This window comes from Schistocerca piceifrons, chromosome 1 (assembly GCF_021461385.2).
Source record: "Schistocerca piceifrons isolate TAMUIC-IGC-003096 chromosome 1, iqSchPice1.1, whole genome shotgun sequence".
Taxonomy (NCBI): domain Eukaryota; kingdom Metazoa; phylum Arthropoda; class Insecta; order Orthoptera; family Acrididae; genus Schistocerca; species Schistocerca piceifrons.
In genome coordinates, this window is record NC_060138.1 from 648,517,680 (window position 1) to 648,535,551 (window position 17,872).

At 40.3% G+C, this 17,872-nt stretch overlaps 1 protein-coding gene across 1 annotated transcript in view; it reads left to right on the forward strand.

Annotated features, from left to right (window-relative positions):
- Positions 1–17,872, forward strand: part of LOC124805223 (RNA helicase aquarius) — a 380,133-nt gene that overhangs the window by 330,371 nt on the left and 31,890 nt on the right. Inside the window, exon 22 of the mRNA XM_047265726.1 lies at positions 15,599–15,866. Within this exon, the coding sequence (XP_047121682.1) occupies positions 15,599–15,866 (268 nt within the window). The remainder of the gene's footprint in view (positions 1–15,598; positions 15,867–17,872) is intronic.

Sequence of the window (17,872 nt, forward strand, 5' to 3'; positions counted from 1 at the left end):
ATAGGCTGAAAGTGTTGGTCTACAAGAGCAGAGGTTCTCTCTGGGAAGGGCACAGTAAACAGTTACTATAGGGCATTCTGGGTGGCTGGGTTTATGAACTTCAGGAAGCATGTAGAAGGTAGGAATGCAGGGAGTGGTAGGAATGAGGTTGAGAGAGAGACTCCAGGGAGAGGTTCTGGGATGGGCCTAAGGATTAGGGGAGAGACAGGAGATCCTGCTGGATTTCTGGAATGAGGTCACTGTGAATGAGTCTGACAGCTGGCATAGTCCTTCTGCCAGATAATCCTTGCGGTTCAAAACAACAGTGATGGAGACTTTATCAGCAGGTAGTATTATAAGATCGGGCTCTGTTTTAGGTGGTGGATTGCAGTTCTTTCTGCAGATGTAAGGTTATCCTGCATGTTGAGAGATTTGGGGAATGATGATGAGGCAAAGTTTGAGGTTAAGAAATTCTGGAAATTTAACAGTGGGTTATTTGGGGGCAGTGGGGGTGGATCACTATTGGATTGGTGGAGGGGGGGGGGGGGGGGGGAATTGATCTGAATCAGGCAGTGTCAACATTGGTCTTTGCTTGAGTCTGATTGGTAGCTTTGGTGGCAAAAAGTAATTACACTGTATGGACTGGGAGAAGGAGAGAAAGCCTTTCACAAGTCCAGTATGATTGCATTTTGGAGTGGGGCAGAAGGTGAGACCTTTTGAAAGGACTGATAATTCTGTGAGACTGTGACTTTTGGAAGAAGGGTTTATAACTTTATTTAGGGTATGCTTAGGTTCTGGATTCTGTATGGTGGTGGGAGTGAGAGATGAATGTAGTAGGTGTATGAGGCAGGGTTTTTCAGCTATGAGGGGCTGTGGAGTAGATTTGGAGGCTGTTGTAGAGGTGGTGACCAGTGGTAATCTGTGGCAGAACTAGGTGGTGATAAGGTTGGAGAGGTTTTTGAGGTGGCATTGTGTTTGCTGCTTGGTTCCTGAAGAGCAAGAGTTTCAGTGCATGAAGTGGGATCCAGGAATTTGGGATTGCAAAGCAAAGGAAGTTTACAGATGGAAAGGAAGTATAGCAAAGAAGTTTGGGTCTGATTTATATGGTTTTGTAGGACTATGTTGGTGAAGATTAAGGATTGTCAGAATCTGAACAGATGGAAGTAATTGTGGAAGGTGGGGTGCAGCCAGAAATGGGTAATTTGGTGGTAAGGCAATTTGGGGGGGGGGGGGGGGGAGATTCCATGAGCCAAGCAACAACGAAGGAACAGTATGTGGGACTGGGTTCTGGCTGGGATAAGGACGAGCAGTCCCTCACAGAATACACCAAGGGTCTCACTGAGGCCTTCACAGTCTTGTACAGAAACAGATCTCTCACGCCTTATCTTTCTAATTACCCACCATCTCCCAAAGTCCCACCATTCAGCCGTGGAGGAACTCCTTGTGACTCAGTATCACCCAGGACTGGAGCAACTGAATCACATTCTCCACCAGGTTTTTAACTACTTCTTGTGGTGCCCTGAAATGAGGAATGCCATACTCACTATCCTTCCCACCCTTCCGACGGTGGTTTTCTGCCACCCACCAAACCTGCACAATATCCTCGTCCATCCCTCCACAACCCCTGGACTCAACCCCATGAGTCAAGGCTCAAGTTCCTGTAATAGACCTAGATGCAAGACCTGTCCCATACGTCTTCCCTCCACCACGTACTCCATTCCAGTCACAAGCATAATTTATTCTATCAAAGGCAGGGTGACTTGTGGAACTGGTCATCTGATCTACAAGCTAAACTGCAACCACTGTGCTGTGTGGGCATGACAACAAACAAGCTGTCTGTCTACATGATTAGCCACTGACAAACGTAGCCAAAAAACAGCTGGACCACCCAGTTGCTGAAGATACTGCCCAAGACAATGTTCTTTGTTTCAGTGACAGCTTTCTTACTTGTGCCATCTGGATCCTTCCCACCAGCACCAGATTTTCTGAATTCCGCAGTGAGGAGCTCTCCCTGCAATATATCCTATGTTCCCATAACCCTCCTGGCCTCAAGCTTCATTTGTCACTGTCCTTCACCTGCCTATACTCTTCCCTCTTCCCACTCCAGTACTGCATAGCCTTCTGATCCTCCAACGTGCCCACAGTTTTTTTTATTTCTCTCCTCCACCTCCAGCCCCCCTCCCCCCTTGCCCTCTGTGGAACCTCTCTACTGCACCTAGCTGCCCTACTGTCTCCCCACATTGTCCCTGTATGCTGCCACAAGCAGCACTTTACCATCCCCCAGCCTGCTATCCCTCCCTCTCCCCACCCCACCCCAGCCCCTCCTTACCCCACCAAACACATTGCTTCTCCAATCTTGCTCTGTTTCTCACAGTCTGGCCTTAGCAGCCAGACACAGTGGTCATGCGTGCAGGAGTTGTGTTTGTGTGAATGTGGTTATGTATGTTGTCTAATTCAGATGAAGACCTGTTGGGCAAAAGTTTACTTGTTTAGCAGTCATTTTGTTGTGCTTGTCTGTGACTCAACATATCCACTATATGATGAGTAGCTATCCTTTTTCACAATATTGTCATTATTCCATCCTGGATTTTTCCGTTGTTTTATTATAATAATCAGTAGTTCTGCACTATGGCTGACTGAGTTGCAAAGGTAAACATCAGACATGAAATGACGTTATTGCTCATATGAATGCTTCAGAATTTAACCAACGTCAGGTATCTACAAAAAAATCAAATACAAAAATATTTATAAAACACAGTAATTGCTAGCTATAGAACTCCATTTGACTAAAATGACTTGGCATATAGTGTACTGCACCTGCCCAGGAGTGAACACTACATGTCAAGTAGAGTTCTGTAGCTGTCCATTGCTGTAGTACTCATAAGGACATCTCTTGATCACAGTCATCTAGTTTTTTGCTTCAGCTACCAGAAATCAAATACCAATGAGTCAGTTAACATTGTCAAATTCTATATCTTTCTCTTTTGACAACTATTACCCTTTTATGAATATAATTAATTGGTTTAATTTAATATAAATATTGTTATGTCGTGTATTAAAAATATCAGGAAAGACACTTGATACTTGGTATGAAACTCAGATAAAAAATAGTGTGTAAATGGACAAGAGTTGATTTTTTTTCTCGATAAACATGTTACTGAAGCAATCTCCTTTCCCAAGAGTTTAGCAGCAATCACTCAGATCTTTTTAATTCTGAAGAACTATCAACAGCATCTGTTGTATGTTGAACAAGTCTCTGGTAATCCATCGAGGGTAGTGGGACAGCGGCCAGACATGAAATACTTGAATAATGACCATTGAAACCAGCAGCTGTATTGAAATTCAAACTTTGTTTACTCGAAAAATGCTACCAGTGTGACGCGAAACAGTGTTGTCTTCAGGACCCTGCATATGGAAACACACATAGCAAGACAGTAAAACATAATAAGAGTATTGGCAACAAAAATCACACACACACTCAAAACAGTTACATACTCGAGTGATGTGATGTACCTGAGGGGTGCCCACTCATAATTTTATTGTTTATGTATTGGATGTAATTAGTGTGTATGTGGTATTATTTTTGTGGGTTTGTGTTATCCAGTGAACGTTTGTTCATTAGGTTTTTGTTGCATTTGTTTACTCCAATTATTTGGTTTTATGTTATTAGGTTCTCCTGTTTTATTGTGAACACACTCCGTATTAGTAGGTGTTTTGAATAGGGATGTACATGACTCTGGTTGCTTTGCTGGTGTAACTGGTTGGGTAGGCTCTCTTGAGATACATTATGTCATTGGAGTATGTAATTATTAAGAATTAAAATAGAAATAAAAACATCAAATTAGATGCTGAATTTTGTTTTGTATGGGAACCGATAGTACATTTTTGTTATCTGATTTATCCCCTTTTTAGTGACAAACAGGTTTTCGTTGTCAGTTCTCTCATTATACCTTACTGTCATGCTACGTATGTTTCCACATACAGGGTCATAGAGATAATGCTTTTTCGAGTCGAAACTGGCAGCATGTTATGAATAAATGGCATTTGTAATACAATACAGCTGTTGGTTTCAATTGTCATTATTCAGGTATGATGCATAAAGTGATGTTTTTTCTGCTGAAGTATTTGGAATAGGACTGTTACTTATAGACTGTAGAAGAACTATCATAATTTTTGATACAAAAAAATAAATCTCATTGTCTCTCTTGCTATCTAAGGCTTTCTTTCTCTATGCAAATATTGCCATAATCTGCAGTGCATGGAGTGTAGCATAGTGATTATCATTGCTGAGTGGTGTGCTGAAGGTCGTCAGTTTAAAACCCAACCACCAGTTGTTTGATGGAGATGCTGCAAACTTCAAGACATCTGCAATTAGCATAATAAAAGCCATCACTTAAGTGCACAGAAACCAAAGTAAAACCAGGACATCATTCCAAAGTCCGTATATTCTGGAGAGCAAGAGATTCCAAGGTAGTAATAAGGTAGTTGCACATCAAGAACCCATCAGATATTTGTGGAATGCTGGCCATGATTCATCAAATTCCGTGAATAAATTCGACTGAGTCATCACATAGAAGATGTGGGATGACGTGATGCATTTGGCAAATGTGTATTTTTGCTTGGAGGGAACAGCCCAGCAATGGTTTGAAAATGACAAAGAGAAACTCAGCAGCTGGGACAAATGCCAGACCAAATTGAAGAAATCATTTTGCTACAATCAACAGGAAGCCCATTTAGTAGGAGACTAATTAAAGAAAAGGGGCTAATGTCATGGTGAAACAACATAGTCATATGTACAGAATGTTTTGGCCATGTGCAGCATTGTCAGCCTGAGTACGATGGAAGCTGTAAACAATATCATGTTCGATGGAAGGAGTTGCAGAAGACACATACCAAGCTCTGCTGTCATAGGATATCACTACAACTGAAGAATTCATCATATGGTGCCAGTGCATTGAGGAAAGACGACAGAAAAAGAGCAGAAGAAAGCGGTGTGATCAACTCCTGAATGTGGTCCCTATGCCAGTTGTGGAAGACCACCCTGACATCTCTTTCTCATATGCCACATAGTAATAGAAGACATACAGCAGTGTATGGCAGCCAGTAATATTGAACCAAGTATTGTATATCAGGAGGACAAATGACAACATGATGGTATGTTTTCCACTGTGGACACTATGGCTATGTTGTACACCACTGCAGAGTAAGAAGATGAGTGTTCGACAACTATAATGCTGCTTGTTAGCAACCAGTACAAGTCTAATTCATGACAATCAATTTTACATTGTTAAAGTCAACCTTTGATCAAAAGCTAATTGCCATATCCTTGGATAAGGTTGCTCCACAGCACACCCAATTGGTTCTCTGTCTCTGTACAGGGGTACCAGTTGGCTCACGTAGCTGGCGAATTTTGGAAAACCAGGCAAGGCAATCATGTATAGAGGTGAGTCTGCCACAGATGAAAACTCTCCATGGATAACATGCAGTCCATGGCAAAACACCATATCAATACTGAGAATTATCGACCAATAAGCCAGTGTATTGTCAGCTGAATGACAGATAATGCAAGAGGAAATGCAGAAGATGCTGTGAGATGACGACATTGAGCCTTTAGAGTGTCCTTGATCCTCTCCTCTGTTCCTTGTGAAGAAGAAAGCTGATACACGGCATTTTTGCGTCGACTACCAGAAATTGAACAAAAGCACAAAGAAAGATGTCTGCCCATTGATGATACTCTATAGAGTGCTTGAAGGAACATAGTATTTCTCATCTATGGAAATTCTGATGTCCTACAAGCAAATTGAGGTTGACATGCCTGATTGGAAAAATGCTACCTTGATAACTCCTGATGGCGTCTATGAGTTTTATAGTTATGTTGTTTGGGTTTGGACAGTGTAACACTCCAACCACTTTCAATTGTATGATGGACAACTTTCTTCGACACCGTAATTGGAGATGTCTTTGCAATCTGGATGATATTGTCATTTTTTCGAAAACAGTTGACAGATAGTTAAGCTGTGCGACAACCGTGTTGAAGTGTGTTCAGGCTGCAGGCTTCCATTTGAATCCAAAAAAGTTCCTGTTTGCTGCCCCCTGTTCCAGAGAAAATAAAAGAAGTCACAGATTATCCAACTGCTCTGCACATTCATGATGTGAGAATTTTTCTCTGAGTGTTATCATATTACTCATGATTCATAAAGATCTTCTGCATCAAAGAATGTCCCTTGCATGAACTATCACAGGGAGATGCCTAATTTTCCTGGAACAAGGTGTGAGAAAGGCATTTTGTTGTCTTTACAGAGGTATTTGTTTGGCAAACCATTTACCATTATGATGGACCACCATTCTCTCTGCTGGCTATCTAGCCTGAAGGATTCGTCTGGTCAGTTGGTGGGTTGCACACTGAGGCTTGAGGAATACGACATCTCAGTGGTATAGAAAGGCAGATGTAAACACAAGGACACCAACTGCCTTTCAAGGAGTCCTTCAGCAGAACACAGTAACATAGATTAAATCTCAGTTACTGCTGCACTGGATGACATTGCTACTTGAACAGACGGAAGAAACCATAGAAGCCTTAAAGAATGAGGAGCTGACCAAATGAGACTTCTAATTAATAAATAGAACATTGTACAAGAGGAACTGTGGTCCGATGCAGTGTAAATGGTTGTCATCAGCCCACCTTATCTGCGGCCAGCAATACTGGCTCCAACATTTGGTCACATTGGCTTTGTGAAGACTTTAGACTAAATGAGATGCAGGCATCACTGGTCAGGTTTCTAATGATCTGTTAGACATTTTGTGAGTCACTGTAAGGAATGCCAACAACAGAAGCACATGCTGCAGTTACCTCCAAGGATTCCTGCCTGCAGCAGGGCTATTCCACTGAAATGGAATTTACTTCTTGGGGAGATTCCCAGAATTGACAAATGTGAATCAATGGATAATAGTCTGCTCTGACTACCTCACCCACTATGCTGCCACCAAAATGTTGCACACTGTCGAAACTGCAGAAATGCAAAATTCATTCTGGAAGTCATCCTGAAGTATGGAGCACCCTGTCTGATGATCTCCGATTTTGTAGAAGTTTTCCAGATAAGACTAGTTTCAGATAATTTCATGTTGTAGCTTTAGCCAATGGATAGCAACTGCCTACCACCCACACAGACAAGTGGCATCGTAGAACAGTTTAATAAGATGTTGGTAGATTTGATCTTGATGTACATTGATGTCAGACAGAGGGATTGTGATATAAGGATATAATATTGCCAGTCACGAAATTCACATATAATGCAGTGAAGGTAGACATTACAGATTTCACGACTGTGGAGCCGAAAGAAAGGTGTGAGACTGAAATGACAATGTATACTCTGTTCTTGTTTCAGTCGGACAATACTCAGCATGACTTCGTGAAAAGACTCATCACCATGAATGAAGAAGCAAGGTAGCTCATTAGCATATGTATCATGACCACCCAGGAGAAGATTAAGAGCACTATAATGCCAAGTTCCCATCAGTGAAATGCAGTTCAGTTGATTTGATATGGATTTTTGCACATGAGCGGAAAGTGGGACTGTTGAAAAAGTTACAAAAACTCTAAATTGGGCTGTATCGGTTGTCAGACAGCACATATGAAGTTAAGGACTACAACCCTTTGTCAAGAAAACAAAGCACAGAGATACCATCCATATCATCCATAAGAAACCCTTCTACAATCCAGAGGTGCAAACCGACGATGGGCGGTTCAAGGAAACTGAACATAATTGTGAAGCTTCAATGGGAGGAACTACCTGCATTGCTCATTATAGTGATGAGTAAGTGGCAACATTGCTTCATTGACAAGATCTGTAGCCAGGGTACTGTCGTCAGCTCAAGTGACAACTTCTGAAACATGGGTCACTGTCTCACCAGGAGAGTGAGCAATACCATGAGCTGTGTTGCATGCAATGTAGCTTAGTGGTTAGCATCACTAGCTGGTGTGTTGCGAGTCATCAATTCAAACTTGGCCATCAGCAGTTGTTTCTTACCTAATATTTATCATTTCTGGTAAGTTCTTGAAGTATCTTATGTTTGGAATTTTTTGTATATTCTGGAATATTCAATATCTGATGTTGGTTTAAATAGGACAACTCTCCATCCAGGAGTTCAGTTCTATTATGGCTATTTGTTGGTTTTCATAATAAATGTGCTTTCAGTTCTAGATATGTACTTCATTGACAAACCTGCTTTCGGATTTGAACTTGAGTGTGGTTACCATAGGTCAGAAACGGAGCAAAAGCCTAAAGTTGATGGTTGCATGCACTAGAAATGAAGACACTACTGTTATGTCAGCAATATACCAGATTCCTTCCTTCCCGCTGTATTTCAACAAGTGTGATGGGTTTGAGAATGGGGGCACTGTGGTCACTTGTTGTCTCTTACTGAAGTGGAATGAGGCTAGCCATGACTTTGTACGGAAATTGAGTGCACGATCGTGGTGTTGTAAAGTAGCACTGGCAGGGTGAAATGACTATTGAGATCAAATGGCATGTAACTAAGATGTGTTTTGTGATACTGTGAAGAGAGCAAGATGCTATAGTCTGTGCCTCAGACAAAAAATGTACAAAGTTCATTCAGTACAACAAAATAGTTATATTCTTGTTTATTCCACTCTCACCATGAGAAGACACATGTGTGCTATCAAACAAAAACTGGGTGCACAGAGAAAGAATACACTTCATTCTCATGTCCTCTTTTCCTTGTACTGTCGTTACAGACTCGGTAATGTATAAAAGGTGTGTGTATGTCAATGTAATTGTAAGACATACTCTGAATAGAGATTAAATAATAAATTAAATGTACAGTGGTCTTCAACATATGCACAAAGGGTGTTTGTTGTAAAGATACTGCATCAAATTTTGTCAAAAGCTTCATGATTCTCAAAGCGAAACAATTCGTAAAATTCAGCACGTGTTTGGAGAAGATGCGATGACTGTAACACAAATTAAGGAGTGGTTCAACTGATTCAAAAATGGCCACACATCAACGGAGAGTGACCAGCGTTCTGGCAAGCCCCAAGCTGCTCAAAGTGCAGCTGTTGTTGAGAGGGTGCAAAATTTGGTGATGACAGATCATCATTTGACTGTGCGGGAGATTGCCCCAGAGGTTTGAGTGAGTAAAGGTTCTGCACATGCAATTTTGTGTGATGATTTGAACATGCACCGAGTGCCTATGAAATTCGTGCCCAAGTTGTTGGCGCTGGAACAAAAGGACCTCTGTTTTGAAGTTGCACAGGACCTTTTGGATACCACCAACATTTATCCTGGGTTTGTGAACACTGTGATAACTGGAGATGAGTCATGGGTGTATGGGTACAACCCAGAAACAAAAAGACAGTCGTTGCAATGGAAGCATCCCAAGTCTCCAAGGCCGAAGAAAGTGCAGCAGGTGCGAAGCAAAATCAAGGTGATGCTGATGTCTTCTTTGATGTCCATGGAATTGTGCATCTCGAATATGCAGCGGAAGGACAAACAGTGACAAAGGGGTACCATCAAGATGTACTCCGGGGACAGTTTGGTGCAAAAGCCCAGACATGTATACGGTGAAAAACTGGCAACTGCATCATGACAATCCCCCTGCGCATTTGTCCCACTTGATCCAAAATTTCTTGGCCGAACATGGAATTACAGCTATTTGCCAACCTCCCTACTCTCCAGACATGGCTCCTTGTGACTTCTGGCTGTTTCCAAAATTGAAGACGCCACTGAAAGGATCCCGTTTTGAGAGTAGAGAAGAGATAATGCGGGACACGATGAGAGAGCTGAACACCATTCCGAAAGAAGACTTCCAGAGATGTTTCCAGCAGTGGAAGGATTGGTGGGCTATGTGTGTGCAAGCACAAAGGGACTACTTTGAAGCCCGTCATGTATTCGAAATATTTTTTCTGGCCAAAGGTCGGATACTTTTAGACAGCCCTCGTACACCGCCTTGCCCTGTTCTGGAATGATACATACATGTCAATAATTCCCTAATGACACCACCATGAACTGTCTGTAGAGGAACACCATCTAGTCAGCTGATATCACCTGGACTGCAATAAATTAACCACATTCTCCAGTAGAGCTTCGACTACCTATAATTGTACTGTGAAATGAGGAACACATCTTCCACCTCTCTCAAAGTGCTATTCTACTGCCTACATTATACATGAAAAACCCAGGTACTCACTCACACCATACCTACTTCCCCATGCTTTGCCTCTCCTATGCGCTCACACAGCACATCCTCTTCCAATCTAGCCACAGGTATATCCTGTCTCATCAAAGGAAGAGCCACCAGTGAAAGCATTCATATTGTACCAACTCACTAACTTCTGCATTGTCTTTTTATGACTGACTAGTCATACCAACTCTGTTATACCTGTTGCATAGTCTTTTATGATGTGATCACCAACCAGCTTTCCATCAAACGAGTGGCCACGTCAAACTGTAACCAGCACCAGAGTTCATCACCAAGTGGCAGAATATGTTGCTGAGCACACTTCAGTGTCTTCTTCACAGCTTATGCCATCTGGAACCCTTCCTCCCTCAACCTTTTCCTGCCAATACCAGTTTCTGTGAATTCCATAGATATAAACTATTCTTACAATACACCCTGTGATCCCACAACACACTTTGGCTCAAATCTCTACTACCTGTGTCCAATACCCACCTGTACCCCTGTCCCTGTAACTATACTCTTTTCTCTGACATCCCTCTCTTCCCTGTCAATCACTGTTGATTTGAAAATGTTTTGTAGCTAGTTGTTATTGTGCAAAAAGTGTGGCAATAGACTACAATAAAAGTAATTGTAATAATTCAGTTGTTGCAGGTCTCTCCATGTCATAATTGTCAAGCTTTCAGAAATCATGCAGTGTGATAATGATAATGAATTATACTACATCTAGAATTCTTAGACAGGAATTTGATGAAGCTTTTTACTCGGTTTCAACAAAATATGTACTAACAGCTCATGGGAAACAAGTCATTGATTAAACCTGTTTTAGTATATTGAATCATATATACAGGGTTATTACAAATGATTGAAGCGATTTCACAGCTCTACAATAACTTTATTATTTGAGATATTTTCACAATGCTTTTGCACACACATACAAAAACTCAAAAAGTTTTTTAGGCATTCACAAATGTCCGATATGTGCAGACATCAAGCCGATAATCAAGTTCCTCCCACACTCGGCGCAGCATGTCCCCATCAATGAGTTCGAAAGCATCGTTGATGTTTCTTGGTAGAGGAGGTTTAAACACTGAATCTTTCACATAACCCCACGCAAAGAAATCGCATGGGGTTAAGTCGGGAGAGCGTGGAGGCCATGACATGAATTGCTGATCGTGATCTCCACCACGACCTATCCATCGGTTTTCCAATCTCCTGTTTAAGAAATGCCGAACATCATGATGGAAGTGCGATGGAGCACCATCCTGTTGAAAGATGAAGTCGGCGCTGTCGGTCTCCAGTTGTGGCATGAGCCAATTTTCCAGCATGTCCAGATACACGTGTCCTGTAACGTTTTATTCGCAGAAGAAAAAGGGGCCGTAAACTTTAAACTGTGAGATTGCACAAAACACGTTAACTTTTGGTGAATTGCGAATTTGCTGCACGAATGCGTGAGGATTCTCTACCGCCCAGATTCGCACATTGTGTCTGTTCACTTCACCATTAAGAAAAAATGTTGCTTCATCACTGAAAATAAGTTTCGCACTGAATGCATCCTCTTCCATGAGCTGTTGCAACCGCACCGAAAATTCAAAGCATTTGACTTTGTCATCGGGTGTCAGGGCTTGTAGCAATTGTAAACGGTAAGGCTTCTGCTTTAGCCTTTTCCATAAGATTTTCCAAACCGTCGGCTGTGGTACGTTTAGCTCCCTGCTTGCTTTATTCGTCGACTTCCGCGGGCTATGCGTGAAACTTGCCCGCACGCGTTCAAACCGTTTCTTCGCTCACTACAGGCCGACCCATTGATTTCCCCTTACAGAGGCATCCAGAAGCTTTAAACTGCGCATACCATCGCTGAATGGAGTTAGCAGTTGGTGGATCTTTGTTGAACTTTGTCCTGAAGTGTCGTTGCACTGTTATGACTGGCTGATGTGAGTGCATTTCAAGCACGACATACGCTTTCTCGGCTCCTGTCGCGATTTTGTCTCACTGCGCTCTCGAGCGCTCTGGTGGCAGAAACCTGAAGTGCGGCTTCATCCGAACAAAACTTCATGTCTTTTTCTACGTATCTGTAGTGTGTCGTGACCATATGTCAATGAATGGAGCTACAGTGAATTTATGAAATCACTTCAATCATTTGTAATAGCCCTGTACACAGTGTTAAAGGTTAAAAAAACACTGCAAAACATTTAACCTTACGGACAATAAACTGGAATCCCAGTGACCAGAACAGTAGCCATACTTGTGTGAATTTTGCATGTGTAAATGTATGCAGGTTTTCTACTTTGGAGGAAGGACTTATTGGCTGTAAGTTCAAATATTTAGCAGTTTTTTCCTTTGTGACTCAATGCATCCTCTGTGTGATGAATAACATTGTATCCTTTTCATATTGTTTTCATTCTATCTTGGATTTCCATTGTTTGATTATGTCAGAGCTTCTATCAAATTTCATCAAGATAATGAGAATTCAAAGTTTGAATGAGGAGTTAAGTTAGAATATTCTGCATCACAAAATTTATCCTCCATAATCCTAGAGGATGTCTTCACATCCTTAAATTGAAAAACTAAAAAAGTGTTGTGGTTTAATAGAACATATATGAGCCACCTCCATATTGGTGTTGACATTGTTCTGCTTGCTTCTAGCACGTGTGTAAACTTCAACAACTAATTCGGGAAGTTATAGAGCTAGCTTGAAAATCAGTAATAACACTAAATTAATGTTGTTAGACACATCATAAAGAAAATATTTCAATTAAAATTATGTCATAGACTCAGTATGTTAGTTTCTGTGATGAGTCTCTAATGGAAATTTGTAATTAATGTGTATTAACCAGTATCAACCTGCATTCATGAAGCAATGGCTTTTAATGTGAAAACTGTACCAAAACTAAGGCTCATTTAGTGAGCATTAGAGAGATTAATGTTGTGAACTGCTGGGAGAGAAACAGGGATACATACATTATTATGACTGAAGAAAGTGAAGTGGAAATGGACAGGGTGTATATAGCCAGATGAATGGATGGTAGATGGGCGAAGGAAATTCAGTCATGTATTTCAAGGGATATGAAAAGCCCAGTAAGACCATCTAATTTAAGGTGGACAGATGACATTACAAAAATATGCTGGAGGAACGAGGATGTATATAGTTAAAAAGCGTAATGACTGTTGGAGAAACTGGAGAAGACTTTCAACCAATAGTGGATGTCAAATACCTAATATTGGTGGCTATGAGTATAGTGTGAAGTAGACTGAGGTAACGTGCACTCTCTGTGACTATATGTATGTGTTTATACCTAGTTTCATAAACAGCTGCCACATCTGTTTCTATTCCAATTCTTAAATTCCATGCATGTTGATGAATGTGAAATTAATTTAATAAAATGCAAGAGAGGTGGCAATATTTTGTTGTTATGATAGGATGTTATGTAGCTGTAGCACTTTACTGGAAATATTATATCTGTATTAATAATCAGTCAACTTGCATAAGTGTTCCTTTAACACCTATCACACTTTCCTAAATGGAGCAGATCAATTCGTTCAGCCAACTAGACAACATCGATTGTTTCAACATATGTTTATAGATGTGAACAGTGCAGAACTTACAAGGTCAGATTTGAAGACTGAGCATCGATAATGGCTAAGTGCCATAAACCTGACCTGAGTCAGTTAATTTTTTTTTTTTTTTTAAATCCAAAAATTTTGTGAAAGAAAAACCAGAATCAAATTTTTAATTTATTGTCTGAAATAAGATTTATATTGCTATTGATTTTTTTAAATATCTTTTCCCCTTATGAATAAAAAATAGTATTTAACGTAGAAAAACATAGAACATGCTATGTGCCTGTTCTGTGAACACTGCTTCACTTTTTTTTGTCTGACTCAACAGATTCGATTCTGTTTTGGTTATTGCAAAAACGTGCCTATAAGTGTTCCAGTAGACCTGTACAATATCACCCTTTACATGTGGCAACAAATAACAAAGTGTAGCTTCCCATCTGTTGTTCTTTACATCATAATACTGCCCACGATGCCTTACAGGAGAGAAAAGTGTATAACAGTATTCCTACAACCAGTACATTATCACCCTTTCCATCTGGCAACAAACAAGAAACTTTACCTTCCCAACTGCCATCCTTTAAGTCGTCATACTATGACACTTCATTTTTATGGGAGGAATAACAATGAGATCCACCAGAAAGGAGTTTTTATTCACAATGAGGGTGTAGATCTTGTGGAAAAGGTCTCTTGTTTGTTTAAGTGGGACACAAACACACTGCAACTTAACAAGAAGAAAAGGAGGACATAGATTTTCTCATCATGCAGATTAAAAAGGAATTCATAACTCTTTCATTGGCAAAAATTCCATAAAATAATCAAGTTTTAGGTAATAGCATTGAATATTAGAAATAGGCATTTGTACACAACTCTTCTTCAGGCTCCGTTTTTTAGTCCCATGAACTTTTTTTATCGTTTGCATAAGGTTTACCTTCACTTCTATGATGTTTCTTTTCACCCTGGAATTATTCTCCATTTTTCCTCTTGTTGTTCGTACCACTGTTTAATTTCATTGTCCTTACAGTAGTCTGTTAAAAAATGCAACTGAAAACAAGGGTGTAACTCAGCATTGTTGTTGTCATAAACACCACTCACAATGAACTGTAAAAAACTGGTGGCACTTGAGCTCATCAGCAAGCCAGCACATCTCTCTCATGCCATCTCTCAAGCCAATACGCTATCACTATCAATGGATGTGACTTTTAGCCCACTTTTTAGATTGTTGGTGATGACACTTTTTTGTCTAACACAACTTTTTTTAATTTTGGCATTTAACATGTTATTGATGTCCAGTCTTCACTTATAGATTACTGGTCAAATGAGGGGAGGGAAAAATGTGTGTAATTTATGAGTATACACGCATAAAAAATACAGGTTATATATTGCAACACTATGGATGTTTAGAATGTTGCAAAATTATAAAAACTTTTGCCAGAAATGTATATTTTAATATGTGAGATTGTTTTTCTCTCTTTTAAGACATCTGTCAGAGATGTTCTTAAAAACAATGTACTTTGTTCTGTGCTCATTTACTGACATACATAGGAAATATACTGAACAGAAAGCAATTATTGGGAAAAAAGTGCATAAAATTATGCTGTATTGGAAAGAGTTGCCTTGCAAGCAGAATATGATTGCAGGTTCATTTACAGCCAAGACAGCTATAGCTCCTAATATTGGTTATAAAGGAAAGGCATTTATTAATCGTCTATCTATTGTATTTCCATAAAGTAAATTTCTGATGGGCAGAGTTATTCTTTGCATGGTTTCTGTTTTCATGTCATAATGGATGGTTTTTTGTCATCATCGTAGGAGAACTCAAAGATAAAATTTTTCCAGTTAGATTATTGTGTCATATTTTTAATTACAGGTTTCAAGTATGATAACATATTAATGGAAGAATCTGCCCAGATTCTTGAAATTGAAACATTTATTCCATTGTTGCTGCAAAATCCTCAGGATGGATATAGCAGATTGAAACGTTGGATTATGATTGGTGATCATCATCAGCTGCCTCCTGTAATAAAGAACATGGCATTCCAGAAGTATTCAAATATGGAGCAGTCACTTTTTACACGGATTGTTCGTCTTGGAGTGCCAACTGTCGATTTAGATGGCCAGGGACGAGCAAGACCCAGGTATCCCCATGCATTGCTACCCTTTAAAATCTGAATTAGTGAGTAAATGATAGATACTGTATCTTTTATCCAAAGAACAAGACACATAATGCAAAGATTCTTTGAATTAAGTGTTTGCTTCGAAGTATTTGAAGATATCACGTATTTCTAGGTAAAAGGGAAGCAGTAGTGACAGAATATCCTAAATGAGATGATTAGTTCGGCATGTTGATTTTTATGACCAAATCATTATGTTTTATGAGTGACAACAAAGCTGAGTATTACAAATTTATTGCAAATGCAAACTTCACTTCACACTATAATTTTTATGATTGGTCAGGCAAAATTTGCAAATTAAGTGCAGTGAAGTCACTTATGATTGTAGATCTTTCTACTATGACTCATTCATATGAAACTGCTGTGCAAGATGTGAATCTTGTATATTTTCAGTTTTGTGTTGCAATTGTTAGTCTCCATTATGAAACAATTCCAGTATTTTGCAGTTGATTGATTTCCCTCGTTATTCATTACTGTGAAATTATAAACGATAGCCATTGCTGTAATGATGTTACACTATTGATGAATATGATAGAATGCCCACAGAATAATTGTAATAATTGTGGCCGGTAGATGTACAGTCGGTGGGGTATGTGTATAGAGAGTGTGGGGGAGGGTGGGGGGTTGTGGGCAGGTGCTGAGAGCTGGAGGGAAGTGCCATTCTGAACTGAAGCCTATCTCACATTTTTTGAGCCCCTCCACATCCAAACTTACATGGTGACCATTCAAAAATTTCTGCTGGCGCATCTGCTTTGGTTGGCATCTAAATGGAATTCCACTGAAAATTCAACAAAAGCTGCAATTTATTTTCGCCTGGCTTGTTAATCATTTGTAACTTTCAGAGAGGCATCATGAGTGATGAATTTTGAGTAAAACGTACATTTCTCTTGTTGATATGTTAAAATTTGCTTTTCCTGCCAAAACACATTGGAGTTTACACGGTGTTATCTCGCTGACATGTTGTTTAGACTCAGTTGTGAGAAAATTCTGAAACAGTGGTTTATTAAGTCAGGAACTGAGAAAAAATATCACCGGTATATGAGTAAATGTGTAATGTCTTCATTTATGTTGTTTCACAACCCACAGCATTTCTTGTTTCACCAGCTATCACTAGCTCTTAAAAAATACACTCTTTGGTCAAAAGAGTCAGTAGTTAGGTGAATAAGATGGTAGATAATGAAGTTCTGCATAATAACCGTATGGCAAAATACTCTCCTCTTTGAGTGCTGTCATTTGCCAAAATATCGTTTCTGTATCTCAAACCATTCATAACTGTGAGGAATGTTTGGATTTTTCATTCTGGCTTTAACGCTGGACTGCGCAATTGCAAATGAGTGTGCTAAATCGGATCAATTTTCTCGACATTGGTGACAGAGACCTCTGTCCAAACCTGAACAAAAATTCGATATCGAACAATGACAAATCCGGGATGGAATGTAACAGTGTTATGAAAAGGGTAGTAGCTACTCACCATATAGTGGAGATGCTGAGTCCGAGATAGGTACAACAAAAACACCATCAGAAAGTGAGCTTTCGGCCGACAAGGCCTCCGGCAGAAATAGACCACCCACACACACACACACACACACACACACACACACACACACACACACAAACCCCCTCCCCCCCACCCACCCACCCCCACACACACACACACACACACACACACACACACACACGCACACGCACACACAATTCACAGACACCTGATCACAATCTCTGCTGTGAAGGCCAGACAGCAAGCAGCAGCGCATGATGGGAGAGGCAACCTGGTGGTGGGAGTAAGGAGGAGGAGTAGGTGGGGATTGGGGGATAGGAGAGTAGGGGTGGGAGACAGTACAGTACTGCTTGTGGAAGCATATAAGGATAAGATGGAGAGAGGGTTGTGCAGCCAGGTGTAGTCATGAAGTTAAACAGAAGGCATGGATGGAAGAGGGGGGGGGGGGAGGTGCAGAAACGGAGAGAAGTAA